This window comes from Mastigoproctus giganteus, chromosome 5, assembly GCF_048544385.1.
Source record: "Mastigoproctus giganteus isolate SK-2022 chromosome 5, ASM4854438v1, whole genome shotgun sequence".
In the NCBI taxonomy this organism is placed as follows: Eukaryota; Metazoa; Arthropoda; class Arachnida; order Uropygi; family Thelyphonidae; genus Mastigoproctus; species Mastigoproctus giganteus.
Window position 1 is genome coordinate 71798607 of NC_143579.1, and position 16626 is coordinate 71815232.

Genomic DNA, 16626 nt, shown 5'->3' on the forward strand with positions numbered 1-16626 from the left:
AGTTGAACTTCTGAAAAAAAAAACTCGACAGTGGTGTGTCTGTGAGAAGTTTAACTCTGCTTAATTGTAAATTCCAGCAATTTCTCTCAGTTCCTCTTATATTAGTAAGAAAATTATTATTATTAATAATAATAATAATAATAATTTTCTTTTAGCCATTCCTTTTTAGTTTTTTTTTTTTTTTTTACAACACACATACAAACTTGTGGAAAAACATAACACAATATGATGGATAATACAGTGCGCTAACAAACTTGTTTTCACAAATTCTCTAACAATACTGACAAACTTATTGCGATGTTTGAGAGTTTATTTTATCGTAATTAGTTTTATTGCAGTGCTCGCAATAAACTAATCACAAATGACCTTCATATATATGCCATAATAGCGTCACATGTAAGTGGCCGATACGGCTTCACAAGAAGTAAAGTAACTAACATATGTGCCCACATATATGCGACATAAAAAAAAAAAGACTTTTTTTTATATATATATTTTAAGCGAAAAAACGAAACACTGACACAATATTTATTTTAGAATTATTAATCAAATTATTTCCAAAATATTTTTGGCCCATGGGGAATTTTTTTCTTAAACTAGCTTGGCAGTCAACGTGTTAAAGGTAGAAGGAGGTGGTTAGCTGTTGAGTAAAATGTATGTGCTAAAATAACCACCGGTGATCCGGCAAACTCACTAATCCGGTACCTCACAGGTCCCAATGCTGCCAGATTAGTGATGGTCGACCTGTACTGTGTTTTCAAACAATCAGCTTCTCCTTTTGCTATCAAAGGGAGAGCTGATATCCTGGAATCCATCACAGTAAAGCAGAATTTAACTGGAAAAGATATCTCTTTCCAGTTAAATTCTACTTGAGTGCTTCATGCATTGCTTTTTTTTTTTTTTTTTTTTCGTTCACATGCAACTAGTAAATTTTTACTATTTGGCCATAACCCACTCCCATTCCTAGTCATTCTTACACATCGTTCTGTATTATTTATTCAGACTGCCTATTCTGAATTGGTAACTTTCATTAAAATTTATGCTCTTAATTCGATGAGTATTCTGATTATGGGAACTACTGTGATATTGTTAACATTTCACATACGTCACAGAATACCAAAGGCATTGATTTTAACAAAATCTTTATTGATGGAATTATGATACTGCGTGAAGTCAATGAACTCACAAAAGGAATTTTATCATCTTTATGAAACAAAAAGAAATTGAAACTAGAAAAAAAAAGGTAAAATAGAGTGGAGAAACTTGGAGCCTTGTAGAATCGGATAGAAAAACAGTGTGCATTTATGCATTATTATTGTGAAGTTATGAGTTAGGCCTAATATATAGTACTAATGCAACATCATTAAATGAAAACATGCATGCATGCATACAGCCTAAATTATGCAACTAATATTTTATCTAAATCCCCTCCACCCAAAAAAAAAAAACAAAAAAAAACACCATGGGAAAATAAGCTTGGAAAAAAAAAATGTTGAAAATTAAATGCAAATAAGAAGATCCCTTTTCGTTTTCAAAAATGTTGTATATTGATGATTCTTACCTCCTTTTTAATTTTTAAACAAGGGTGTTGTCTTCCTTTACCTTCTTAGAGTTTGTTGGTTAAAAAATGAAAAAGGAAGTAATCTTATTTTCAAAAATGTACCTCTTTACCAGTGTAATTCCTGTTACCATTTTACCTACCTGTTTATTTTATATCCAGATGATACCATTCTTTTTGAATTTATATAAGTTTAAGTACAAAATAGCATCATTTGACGCTGTCTTGTTCATGCTGTACTGAAAATGAAACCATCAGCAGTTAAGTTTGACTGGTAAAACAATGCTCATGATATGCTGCCTTGTTCTCACTGTGCTGAAGATAAAACCACCATCATTGCCACTTTGACTTCTCTGTGATAGAGGAAACAAGTGATCCCTCCTGCTTTAAAACTGGAAAGAGTTATTGTTATGACAGAATTACAAAGACATACATGGCAACATTTACAAACGTTGTTGATGATTGAAGAGTAAAAAGAGGGGACATGGAATGCGTTAAACAAAAATGTTTTGAAAACTTTAAAATATGTTTTAATAGCAATTCAGTGATGCCAAATACAGCAGACTCTTGTCTTGATTTACCGGGATCAGATTAACCAATAAGCAGATTAACCAGTACACTTCAAGACTGAAAATTAAAAAAAAAAAAAAAAAAAACAACCATAAGTCATAAAATTCAAGGAATAACTAGAATAGGTATAAACAGATGGTTTGCAAGTCATAAATAAGAGACAAGAAGCAGCGTTATACAGTGACAGAGGAAAAAAAACTGCATCACATGTGAATTTTGTGAATGAGTATGTATACCTTTCCAATGCTGTATTTATAGAAGCGGCTGATGCAATACCTTGCAATTACTGTGATGCAATACCTTTGCTTTGCAACAAACAAAATGACTGCCATCAAACTATCTTATATGTTTCACTGCAAATGTTACTTTTTTTAAGGTGATGCAGTTTTTTGTCCACCACTGTAAGTTGTCATTGGGAGATTAACCCTCCTTTTTTTTTTTTGAGTGGCAAAAGCAAAAAAAAAAAAAAAAAAAAAAAGAAGAACAAATGTTTAATTTGTTTTAGTATGCCACGTCGATTATTGTGTTCTGTCACACCACAAAAAGGCAAATTTGTTTCATTATTTATGTTAGGAGTGTCGCAACTGTTTCGAAAATGTTGGATAAATGCAAAAGAGTTATGCTTTCAATTAAACAAAAATTATTCAAAAGTTTGAAAACGGTGCATCTGTTAAATCTTTAATAAACCATTATAATGTTGGTGACCAAACCATACACGACATCTAAAAAATAGAGGACGCTATTAGATTTAAAATCAACATCGTAAAAAATAAAGGGAAGAATCATATTGGACATGCAAGTAGTGCATCATAAGTTTTTTTTCATTTTTTATCTAAGCATATTTTTTAGGTAGGTCGCTGAATATTTTTCGATACAGTAGGTCCCTGACTTATGTAACTTTGGACTTACGTTATTTTTTTTTTTTTTTCACTCCATTTTTTTCTTCTTTTTTTTAGGATTATAAAATTTAAAACAGCAAAAAAAAATAATAAAACAATCAATGATGACGATCACGGCACGCACAAATTGCACAAGTGGGATATGGAGTTACAAGCTTAAAAATAGGAATGAAGAGAAGATTCTTAAAATTTATTTGTTTTGTTTTTTTATGACTAACGATTTCAGTGAAGGAAACACACATTTCACCATAATAACGTAAAAATGTATACAATTCCTGCTATTGGTATTTTCGCAAATGCAATAAGATCAAGTTTACTATATGTTGTAGTCAAGTGGTCAGGTGCATAAGTACACATGCCTTGAGTGACCGGGGTTCAAGCCCATGACTGCTGAATATGGTGCTGTTTCTTTTATTCTCTCTCTCTCTCTCTCTCCCTCCCTCCCTCCCTCTCTCTCTCCCTTGTGAACTCCTCTGACTGTCGTTCCGGAGTATAAACAGAACATTTATTTATTTATTTATTTATAATGAATTGCACTAACACAAAAGCCCAATAAACCAGAAACTGCAAATTGTGTTTATTGTTTTATGGTAGTGACCTCCAGAAATGCGCTTTAGTAAAATGTGAGCTCGTGTGGGCTGATAATAGCAAGTTTTCACCTTAACCCTGTGAAGTTCTTTACAGAAAATTTCATTTTGACTGTTATCATGGTGCTGACTAAGAGAATAAGTGACAGCAGTACGAGTAAATCTACCAAGAAAAGGAAAATGATTGAGTTGGATCAGAAAATTAATATAATACGGACGTATGAAAATGGTCAAACATTAACAAGTATCATGCGAAATTCAGATTTGTCGATGTCAACGGTGAAAACAATAATAAAGCACAAAGACAGAATACGAGAAGGGATCGGCACCAATGAAGTAAACCAAGGCTACGAAATACATACAGTATCAGTTTTTACAGTACAGTAACATGCATTTCTTCTTCCTTTTATGTTTTCTTTTCTTATATTTTTAAGAAAAATACCGGCTACTTCACCACTGTCCCCAGATAAAGTTTTTAATTGAATTAATTAAAAATATATAATTATTTTTCTTCATTCTTCTGAGGATATCATGTGGTTTTTGTAATTTTGGTATATCAGGGATATTGTTTGTTTGATTTTTAGGAGCATTAGCAACTAAGGCCATATTGCTCCGGGGGGATATGCGGTTTTCATTCCCTGACCTTTCCACATCCTCCGTATTTGGTGGTCACGGGCTCGAACCTGGTCTAATCAAGAAGCGTGTGCTACACACTGCTGCTCCTGCCCACCTGGCTATGGAGGCGCCATCAGCGTAGAAATATTTTATTTGTCCTTCCTGAGTTACGTAAAACTCGACCTACATAAGAAGTCTTGGAATGGATGTCGGGGACGCACTGTATTTTTGGATTAACTGGGAAATCGATTATCTGGGATTTTTTTTTTTACCGTCTAACCCTGAAAATTGAGAGTCTACTGTATTAATATTAGAATGGTGAAATGCTACAAGAAAACAAATATTTTTTGCATATAGCAGGGTTCGGCAACCTTTTGACCTGATTACAGACTAGCTTATATCTGTCATAGGCTTCTGTGTCACCTGATAATTTATATGCATCCCATGCATTTTTCTTCTCTGCCATGAGTCTCATTAGTTCATTTGACAACAATTTAGGCCTAAACCTCGAACAGTATTTATTAATCGGTGTGAAAAGTCTAGTAGCTTCCATGATTAATTCCTTGAATGCTTCCCACTTAGAATTTTCTATTGATAACATCATCAGTTGGTCCCACTGTACAGAATTTAAAAACTGTCTGAGACCACGGTAGTCACCTTTATGGAAACAAAAACACTTTCCTTTACCCCTGATGGTAATGATATCTTTAAGTAAATCTCACATCAGTACACTGTGATCACTGCCACCTAGTGTTTCATTTATCTGCAAATTCTTAATACACAAATGATCACTGCTGATAACCAGATCAAGAGTATTAACCTCTCTGGTTGCCTCTCGAACATGCTGCTGAAGAAAATAATCATCCAATAAATCCACAAAAGTCTTGCTAGTGTGCGAGTGACCAATCCACAAGTTCCAGTCAATATCTGGGAAGATAAAAGACATTGTAAGACATTCTGATTGACTAGCCCACTCTATTTCTTTGTACAGTTGTTCATTGTACTCATTTGAGTCATTAGGCCTATAACACACTCCTACTCTTATTTTTGCTTTCCCAGTGTTTAGGTGACACCAAACTGACTCAACATTGCACTGTCCATCTATGTCAACTGGATCCACTTCCCTAGATTTTATGTTTTTCTTAATTAACAGCATAACCCATCCTCTCTTTTTATCCTTTCTCTACACATTGTACCCCCTAAATTCCAATTCTGCATTCTTAATATCTGTGTGACACCACGTCTCTGATATCTCAACAGTATCCACCTTTGATGTCTTGACTAGCACTTCAAATTCATCAAATTTATTTACTATACTTCTAGCATTGGTGTACAAGCAAGTATACATGCACCTATTCTTATTCGTAGTACCCTAACACAGCCTATGTATTTATTTGTTTCATGATGACTGCCTTCAGTCCCTGAAACTGCCAGCACCCCCTCGCTCCAGGCTGCTGCTCATTCTAATAGATGTAGTGCAAGAATCACCTTCACCTCTGCCTCCGGCTACTTTTAACCATTTAGTCTGTGAATCTCCCCCAAGCTAGAAGTTTATTGACTCACCTAATGCTGCCTCAATAGCATCAGGAAACACTCTTGTACCCTTTCTACTTAAGTATATCCCATCCCTGTAGAAGCAGTCTCTCCTTTTAACAAGCACCAGACCATAACTAGATGGCTTGGTGATGTTTCTCTTTTGATCCACCATATAAACAGGATGCTGCTAACCCAAATTATAAGCACCATCCATATAGAATTTTGGTATTTGCAGTCTGATCCAAATAATATTTAGAGTACATGTGAGTGTATCTAGATTAAATGTTTTTATTTTTAAACTAGAGTTCAGTGAGAAAACTACATTATAACTGAATTGTATTGCAATATAAGTGCCTAAATGAGAACATTGTTGATCAACCAGTATGACTGCCTAGGTGATGAGAGGTTTCCCTGAAAATAACCATCACATTATGGAGATTTTGTGTTTAGGATGACTATAACATAATTGACCAAAGATAAAAATAATAATAGTGAAATTTTTTTATAAGCAGTTATGTGTAAGCTTCTAGAACATTTAGGTGGAAAATACCTTTAGTGTTTTTTTTTTTTTTTTTGTTTTTTTTTTTTTTGTTTTACAATAACCATTGTTTATAAATATTATGTTTTGTTTTTGCACTCTTATAGCATTATTGACCAGAATATCTTACAATCTATATAGTATTATTTACCACACAACCAAATTTCAACCAGAAAACATGTATTGGAAGCTGTGGTATAAGCACCCAAAATTTGGGCATGAAAATCAGCTAAAGTAATGATGTAATTAAGAATTAAAAAATAATAATAATAACCATCAGGTTCAGGAATACCAAATTTTATTTTTATGGTGAACTTATGTAACTGAGTGGTCAGGAGCATCAGCACAGAAGCACTCGCTCTTTGATTGGACTGGGTTCAAACCTGTGACTGCTAAATTCAATTAATATTTGTATTGATGATTTATTGTAAACTCCACTTACCTTGGTGGCTGGAGTATAAACAAGAACTGTTTTTTTTTTTTTTTTTTAAACCAGAAATAAAATCATAAGTTAAGCTTAAGTTTTGAATAATTTTTCCTATTCTAATACCAATAATTTCCTTTGTTTTTTTAGGTGCTGATATGCCTGTTGTGATAACTGTTTTGAACAGTTATTCTGGTTGGGCTTTGTGTGCAGAAGGTTTTATGTTGAACAACAATTTGATGACCATTGTAGGGGCTCTTATTGGGTCATCTGGAGCTATCCTTTCATACATCATGTGCAAAGTGAGAGTCACATTTATATTTGTTTAAGTGAAATTCTAATAAAAATAAAACATTTTTTTCATAGTATTGTAATTTTTGTTATATATATTTTTTATATAAACATTCACCTGCATATGAGCTGACTTCTGATTTTTCACAGGGGAATCATCATAAATTCCGTGATCAGTCATGCTATTTTGAGTCATAGTATCCTTGCCAGATTTAGTTTTCACCATAAATACGGCTAGATTTTTAATCAAAAATTACAAGAAATTACAATGTAGTATACTATACGATACTGCCTTACAATGTGATTTATGAGTACTCCAAACACTCTACTGGGTGTTTCACAAAAAGTGCATTTTTAGTGCAGTTCAGTGAAAAGTGGAAAACTTAGTTTTGTGATATTAAATTGATAGTGTTCATTTGAAGTGAAAATGAAGGCTAATTCAAACTGAGAAATGAAAGACATGCATTTCATGTATGAATTTGCTGAGTTTAACTTGGCCACAGCTAGAGTCTGTATACAGAAAGGTTTTCAAATTGTTATCTTCCGCATAAGAAGACCAGTGGTAGACCAGTCAGCACCAGAGCAGCAGCATAGGACATGTAATTTGGAGAATTTTATGGAAACAGCTTTATTTACATCATATTTCAAGGCCTTATTGAAGTTGATTTCCTACGATGAGAAGTTTTTTGTACTTGGTTCCTATAGCAGTTTGTTTGTGATCCACTTTCTATCATATCCTCCTTGACTGGGTTCACAAGAAATAGCATGATCGGTTGTGACTAGGCAGAAGAGAATATGCATGCTGTCATTTGGTTAAGGCACCAGAAGTGATTTTGTATTATTCTGTGGGTGGGAATTATTGCCGACTGCTTAATCACTCCCTCCAGACCTTCTCTCTGGAGGAAAAATTAGAATTCTATTCTAATTTTTTTTTAAGAAATGATTTACATGATTTATTAGATGAGGTCCCTCTTGCTGTTCAACATTGTATATGGTTTATGCATGACAGTTCTTTCCTTTATTTTCGTCAAGTGGCCAGAGACTATTTGGATAAACATTTCCCTGATAAATGTGGATAGGCTGTGGAGACCCTGTTACATGGCCTGCTCACTTTTCAGACCTGAATCCTCTCAGTTGTTACCTGTGGGATCATCTGGAACAATCATTTATGTGACACCCATTGACAACATTGAAATGTTTTGCCAATGTGTAGAATGCCAGAAACTGTGAACCAATACCTGGAATTTTTGAGCACATAGGTACATTTTCAAGCACAAAGACACTTGTTTTGTGCACTTCCTTTAATGATAACTTGGGAACAAAGCAATTTTGGGCATACTTTTGTGTAAACTTTTTTTTTATTGTTTTCAGGACCACAATCAACCTTGAAAGTATAGTCCACACGTTATGGAACATCCATTATATATATAATAAGATTAAATTCTACTTTATGTCGTTGACCAAATGATGGTGCCACTCTGAGATTCCTGCTACCAGTTATCATAAATGAATACTAACTACTCTGATTTAACAGTTCAAAATACTGCTAAACTATAGTGTATAGATAAACTAACTAATATTACTTATAGTTATCCAGGTAAATATAATATATTTTTTATAATTTCACAAAAAAATGCTCTAGTAATTGTTGTTGATGCCACAATAAAATAGATCAGATATGAAGCAGTGAGCACTGTTTCGTGATTGAGAGAAATAAACCACTAAAATAGTTTTAAAGTGGATGGCATGCAAAGAATGATAACTAATAAATAATACTCTACACATTATTCACATTATCACAGTGCCCATAACTATGAGATGCAGTAATTGGTATAAATATAATCGGCTGTGAGGCATTAGTAGAGGCATGCGATGCAAGAAAGCAAGTTTATGCAGCATCGGCCAAAAAAAAAAAAAAAAACTCCCTCCCATTTCATCCCTCCATTCGTTCCAAATGCCTGTCCAGCTCAGCCTTAAATTTATTTAGGCTATTAGCTTCCACAACAGAAGATGGAAGCCTGTTCCACCAATCAACTACCTGCTGGCTAACATCAAGTCCTATCTCAAAATAAGGATTCACAGAGGAAAAAGTGAGGCAGAAACTCTAGGTTGATGTTACTACTTGTTAACATTAAACCACATGTAATGGTACTCACCTATTTAATAATATCCTTAGGTTGAATATTCTTATGTCATAAATTAATATCGTAAAATATTGCTTTATTGAAGAGTGAAGAGGTGTGAAATAAATTTAGAAAATATGTTATTTTTTAATTATAATAAAGTTGAAATTGTGTGACTGGAATTATTATGTATATGTATAGATCCTAATGAGTATGTATAATTTTTTCAACAGTGCAGACAATCTGCTAGAAATAGTCTGTGGGTTTCTGTCAATGATATACAGGAACTTTTCCAGCAGGAACAAAGATTCAATTATCTCATTATATAAGGCAATGGTTAGGCTGCATTTGAAATACTAAAGATAGGTTTGGAAACCTCATTTTAGGAAGATCATAGATCTGTTGGAAAGGGTGCATAGACAAGCAGCAATATTAGTTGGGAGCACAAAAGGATATTCTTACCAAAATAGACTGGAATTCTTTAAATTGCAATCTTTAGAAACTAGTCATTTATGTGGTGACCTAATTGAAATGTGAGACTTTAAAAGAGATAAGTAAACTAGTTGCTGATGGCATCTTTACTCTTTCTGAGATGAAGCACACAAGGGGATATAAATTTAAATTGGAAATAAACCTCACCTAGTGTTGTGAAGTGGATAGTTTGAATAAATTTAAGGAAGGTTTTAAAGCAATGGGTAAATGTCTCCCCCCCCCCTTGTTGGTGCTGTATAAGGCTTGCTTCCTTGCACATGTTGCCAGTACTAATATTTTCCTAGCTTTATTAGTATTAAAAAAACATACTTATGCAAGGAAGCAATTTATTGTGTATCTGCCAAAAAAACCCAAAAAAAAACCTGCACTTTTTTATTCCTATCATTAAAAAAATGCCCCTCCAATCATCACCCAAATTTTGCCAGACTCTCTACCTCAGTAACCTTGAAGGCAAACTTCATAAGATTTAGTTTACTGTTCTTCTCTAAAATTTTTTTATAGTTGGGCTATCTGGTTCTTGCCTGACTCAAGTGAGAATATTCTTCCCTCATTCATTTTACTAATGCCTCTCAGGACCTCATACACTGCTACCAAATTCCCCCATAAGGTGTCTGGTTGCTAAATTCTGCAGACCACACCTCTGAGCTACTCATAGGGATAATGCTTAGCTCCCTTTACCAATCTGGTTGCCTTTTTTTGCACCTGCTCCAGAATTTCTACATCACTCTCTAGATACAGCCTCCAGACCTGGATACAGGATTCCAAGTGAATTATAGTGCAGATTAACAACTTCCTTTTCTCTCTCTCTCTCTCTCTCTCTCTCTCTCTTATAATCTTTTTAGGAACTAGGGGGATATCAGCAAATTTCCAAGTTGAAGGGAAAACAACTGTGGAATAAGAAAGTATAAAAAGGGGAGACAGAGCAGGAGTCAGCTCAAGAGCACAGGTTTTGAGAACAAGTGTAAAAATACCATCAGGACCTGGCACCTTCTTGGCATCAAGATTGTTCAAAATTCTTCTGACCTCCTTTTGATGAAAGACCACTGGAGGCATTGAATGGAGTGTACTGTGAATGGTAGGAGAATGGTGTGAATGGTACCAAGATCATCAATACACAAGTTAGAAGAAAAGTAGGATGCTGGCAGATTAGATTTATCCTAGGCTGAGGTGGCAATAGAACCATTCAGTTTTGACAGAGGTGGAAATAGAGATGGGCAAAAGTTGCAGCCATTAGTTTTGGCAAGAGACCAGAATGCTTAACTACCATTTGGACAAGAAGCAGGTTTTCTACTCTTAGCCTGTTCAAAATCTAGTTTGTACTGATTAATATTTGCTTTATAATTGTTGTGAGCTTTTTGTCTAGGCTGAAAATGAATCTGGAGTTTGGATGCATGCCAACTGCAATATGCAACATTCTTATCTTGACTAGCTTTAGCACATTTATTGAAAAACCAAGGTTTAGATAAAGGACAAGATTTTAAGGTGGAGTGTGGAATAAACGATTTCATCAAAAATAATTTCACTGACATGATCTGAGCAAACATTGATATCAGAAGATTTAAAACAGTAATCCAACCAAGTTTGGACATACTGCACCTAACTTGGTTAGGTGCAGTATGTCCAAAGTTGCTGTTGCACCAGAAACCCCATGAAACAAACTCCCTCTAGTCTGTAAACTACTCTGGGTTTTTGTTCAACTGCGGTACTTTTCATTTGGTTACTGAAGTTTAGTAATTAGCTGCCATTTTTCAGACCATACTTGCCAAATCCTTTTGAAACATCATAGCCTGTTTTGGTTGTTTGCCACCCTCCCAACATCCCTCATCAACATTTCATATGACCTCCAACCTTGCATCCAAAGTATAATGCACATGCCTTAACAAGGGAGTGGACACTTGTTTTGGAGATTTCAAAGTTAATTTCTCGCTGCCACGGCAAAATTAATCAGGTTAACCATGACAGGACAATTATTAACATGCTCTAGAGACACTAACACAACATTTAATGGCCAGCTGTTCTACAGCACACCAGAGAGAAACTAAACAGTGATAAGCATGAAAATGCCACAAGATAGCTGCCAAAAATCATGTGGCTTTTTTTTTCTTTTTTTGTCTTAAGTACATGATAGTTCAATATCTTGAGTCCTGGTTGAGTGTCAATCAGTGGGTGTGCACTTTTGCCTGATGCTCCCCAAGCTGAAACCTTGTGAGATACGTTTTTTTTTATTTTTATTTTTTCAAATAATCACAAATGTACTTTTCCAAAGAAAGGGTGAGTGAGGGAACATTTTTGTAATTTTTGAAATCAGGACATAAAAATGGGATATAATTGCTCACTTTATACTGAAAATAAAATCGATCTTGGGTGATGTAATAAATGTTTAATGAACAGGTCACTGTATTATATTAACAATTTTCCCAGTTAATATGGCAAAATAAGTAATTATTTTGGTACTTAAAAAGAATTATTCATTCCCTGTTGTATGCCCTGTTTAAAATTTTAAAATATTAGTGATCAGATCAATTAAATTAATAAAATTTATATACTTTACAAATGTTGCTATTGGCTTAGCTGTCTTTCATTCCAGACGAGATATTAATTCTTATATCGCATGATGTGGTAAAGTTGCACCTTCCAAATCTGGTGATCTGTTATTCATCACCATCCATTTTATAGATGTATTAAAGAAAATGGATAAATCTGGTGAATTACCCAAGACTTCCTAGATGCCCATGCAAATGCTCCATACTATTCCATATGAAAAATCTCTACTCCACCTGTGAACAGAGAGATGTCTGTGTGCCTGCATACTGGTACAGTGATATCTTTGATCTGTTCTGATGACATGGATAGACACTTAAGACACTACTTTGTTTCAAATGTTGCCGAAATAACATTAGGACTGTATACAGCAATGTTTTATCCTTAGAAACAAAATTACTGCTTGCACATTTGTTGGCATATGCACATTCAGTGAGGTTACCATATTCCAACTAATATTGCATTGCCACATGAACTAGTTTGCATATGCAGTTGCTGAAACCTACTGGCAGGACTGCATACCAATAAATTTTGAGTTATAGTTTCCATTATGGTAATCCATTACTTAGGAATAAAATAGGAAATCTTACTTTTTGACTTCCTCGTGTATGATGGCATATTCCAGTGTTTCCCAACATTTTTTCAGATATGGACCACTTTTATATTTTAAGTGAAAACTATGGACCATTTTTATATTTGAGAAAGAGACCATGGACGAAAAAATAAAAAGGGAAAAAATTAAATTATAATTATACATGCAAATATATTAATAACTATTTTTTAAATATATTATACTCCTGATTTTATGAACTTCATTCTTTAATTTAACAGACAAAAAAGTAACTGGCACCCAGAGCATATTCTGAGTGTGTTAATAAAATAGAGGAAACTGGGCACTCATGAGTGACCATCCCAGTTTGTTTATAGATAAACTTGCTTTCATATTGTTATGTACTCTTCTGTGTCGTTTCTTTATCTAAACCTCTCTAGCAATTTCTCATCATGGCCTCTAAGAAATTTGGTGAAAAGAAAAAGAATGCATCTAGTGTTCTGCAGGAATTAAAGCTGCTAGAGAAGTTAGACTCTGCTGTGCCTCTTTTCTGCATCTGTGAGGAATATGGCATAGAAAAACAATCTGCAAATATTGTAAAAAAGAAAGGCTAAGCTTAAATAACTACAGGCAGTCTATTCTTAATCCTCATGGCAGCATAAACTTTGCCTTCACAAAGGGTTGTACTGGTATCACGAAAAAGTTAATCTCCCATAACTACAGTATAAAAGAAATAGTAAAACTTGAATTTTGAAAAAACACAATTCTGAGCTTAGTAGCATAAATCAGGGGGTCTTCATGCTCAAAGTAGGAAAAAACTTTGCCTTGCAACAAGTTGCATAGGTATTGTACTAGTTTCATATAGTAGAGCACAGACAGGTTCTTGTGAGAAATATTGAGAAACTGTATACAAATAATTTCAGAAACTATACCAATAAAATTTGGTTTATATTTAGGATGGTACAGAAAATTAGGATTTTTATCTTCAATGCAGTTAATGCAAGTTTGTAATTTTAGAGACGAACTGCAACGGTTTAGTGCAGATACTACATGATTAAGGAGTTTTCATTGATGTGTAGTGTTAATGGAAGTGTTTCAACAGTTGGCAATAGAAAGCATGTGAAAGTAGCAACCAGTATTAATTTCGAAAATGCATTAAGTGGTTTTGTACAACAGTGCTTAACTGGCATAGGTGCACATAGTGCTGAAATCAGGTCAAGTGATAATAAGCTAGTTTAATGCATTGTGAATTTATAGACTTTGAAGGTTCACTACTATCTCAACTTCTCCTTAGCTGTGACTCTGAATACATTTTTCCAGGCACTTCTATATGATACTGGTAAATTATCATCTACTGACTATCTACTATATATCAGGTAATAAAGTCAAGGTAAATAAAAGCTTTTGTTATATTGTTTAACTTGATTTCAGTATTTATATTACATAAACATATACAGAGTAACTGTTTCAATTTTCGATTATGGTGAGGTACAAATCAAAATTAATGAACACCCCCTTCTCCCCATTAGTTTGTAAAAGTGAGAGTTTACCCGGAAAACAATATGCATTCTTACTTAACATACATATATATATATATATATATATATATGCAAAACTATATTTTCTGTTTTATTCTTCAGTCCCATGGACTGCTTTAGCACCTGCATTAGCATTAGTTGAGGAATATGATGCAAGAAAGCAAGCTTATACAGCATCAGCCAAAAAAAACCCCTTCCCATTTCACTCATCCAGTCACTCCAAGTGTTTGTCTAGTTCAGCCTTAAATTTATTTAAGCTATCAACTTCCACGACAACAGATGGAAGTCTGTTCCAGCAATCAACTACCCGCTGGCTAAAGGCAAACTTCAGCACATCTGTTTTGCAACTGTCTTTCCTAAATTTGAATCTATGCCCCCTCAGGTTCTTAAGCTCACCAAGCAGAAGTATCTCATCAGCATTGAACCATTCAAGGCCTTATACACCTCAGTCAGATCACCTCACAGGTGCCTAGTCTCCAGATGCTGCAACTTGCAGAACTTAAGCTTCTCTTCGTAAGAGCACCCCTATGTACCTCTCACCAATCTTGTTGCCCTTCTCTGTACTCGTTTTAGCAACTCTACATCCTTCCTAAAATGAGCCTTCAGACCTGTACTCAAGGTGTGCACCGACCATTGCCTTATACAAAGGGATAATCACCTCCTTGTCTCTGCTAGCAAAATTCCTATATATCATTGACAAAACTCCATGACTTGCTCTGGCAGCCCGTCTGCACTGTTCAGAGAACATCATATCCGACCTCACAAATACCCCCAGGTCTTTTTCATACTCCACCTCTCTCAGTGTAGTACCACACAGTTGGTACATTTCTCTTGGGTTACTGCTACCCATAATCAGTACTTTGCATTTATCAATGTTAAACTTCAGTTGCCACTTCTCGGCCCATCTGCCTAACTTTTCTAGATCCTGTTGCAGTAGCATACTGTCTTTGCTGTCATTAACAACCCTGCCAACCTTTGTATCATCTGCAAACTTAGTCATTAAGCATAATATACCTTCATCGATATCATTGATAAATACACAATTCAATGATGGACCCAGCATCGAATAACATGAGTCCATGTAGAGCAGTGTCCATTTATTACCACTTTCTGCTATCTCCCTCTCAACCATCCCTTTATCCATTGCAGTAACTTGTCTTTAATGCCATACCCTCCAATTTGTACAGTAGCCTTCCATGTGCAACAGTATCAAAAGCTTTCCGGAAATCCAAGTATATGATTTAAAAATTATTTTTGCATTCAGTTCCTTTGTGACCACATTGTCGTATCCAATCAAATTGGTCAGAAAAGACGTTCCCTTAACAAACCCATGCTGTGTCTGAACTATTACTGCAGTCTTGTCTAGGTGATCATGCAGCACTTCTTTAAGCAGTGACTCCATTAATTTCCCTGGAACAGAAGTTAAACTAACAAATCTATAATTATTTTTGTCACCTTTTGAACCCCCTTTATGAATTGGGGATACATTTGTACATCTCCAGTCCATGGGGACATACCCCAAATCTAAGAATTCTCTCATAATTATTTCTAAGGGTTTGCTTACCTCCCTCGCTGCCTCCTTCAATATAACTGGATAGATTCCATGTGCCCCAGGTGCCTTTTTTATGTTTAACTTCAACAATTTCTCCTCCACTTTGCTTTCTGTTATTACAAAATCATTTATCTCCCTGTTAGAGTATAGTGAACTTCTGTCCTCCCATTCCTTGAAGAATTCTTCCTGTGTGAATGTAGATGCAAAATACTCATTGGTTTGTCAGCTGTATGAGCAGGATCATCAACAGTCGAACCACCAACGTCAAGTGAACCAATCTGATTCATCTCTTTCCTTCTGGAGTTTGCGTAAGTAAAAGAAGCCTTTATTGTTTTTCTTTGCATCCTTTGCTAAGGATTTCTCATAATCAGCCTTTGCTTGCCCTACTTCCTTTGTGACTTCATTACAGACTAGCTTATAGACCGATGAGCCAAAACTAGCTTATAGACCGATGAGCCAAAACTAGCTTATACGCCGATGAGCCAAAACTAGCTTATACGCCGATGAGCCAAAACTAGCTTATACGCCGATGAGCCAAAACTAGCTTATACGCCGATGAGCCAAAACTAGCTTATACGCCGATGAGCCAAAAGCAGCTTATACACCGATGAGCCAAAAGCAGCTTATACACCGATGAGCCAAAAGCAGCTTATACACTGATGAGCCAAAACCAGCGAGTCGTTGTGCAAATTGAAGCAACTGCAGATGAACTATGGCATATGCGTGGTTGGGACATGGTATAAAAAACACCTGATGTTGAGCTCTGTTAATCAGTCTTACTCTTGTTCTTCAGATGGGAAAGGCAGCGGACT

General features: G+C 35.0%; 1 protein-coding gene across 2 annotated transcripts in view; it reads left to right on the forward strand.

Moving 5' to 3' along the window:
- Window positions 1-16626, forward strand: part of LOC150085480 (NAD(P) transhydrogenase, mitochondrial-like) — a 445310-nt gene that overhangs the window by 334887 nt on the left and 93797 nt on the right. For both annotated transcript variants that reach the window (XM_090374063.1, XM_090374062.1), the window contains exon 12: window positions 6878-7029. In XM_090374063.1, coding sequence (XP_090230189.1) covers window positions 6878-7029 — 152 coding nt within the window. The remainder of the gene's footprint in view (window positions 1-6877; window positions 7030-16626) is intronic.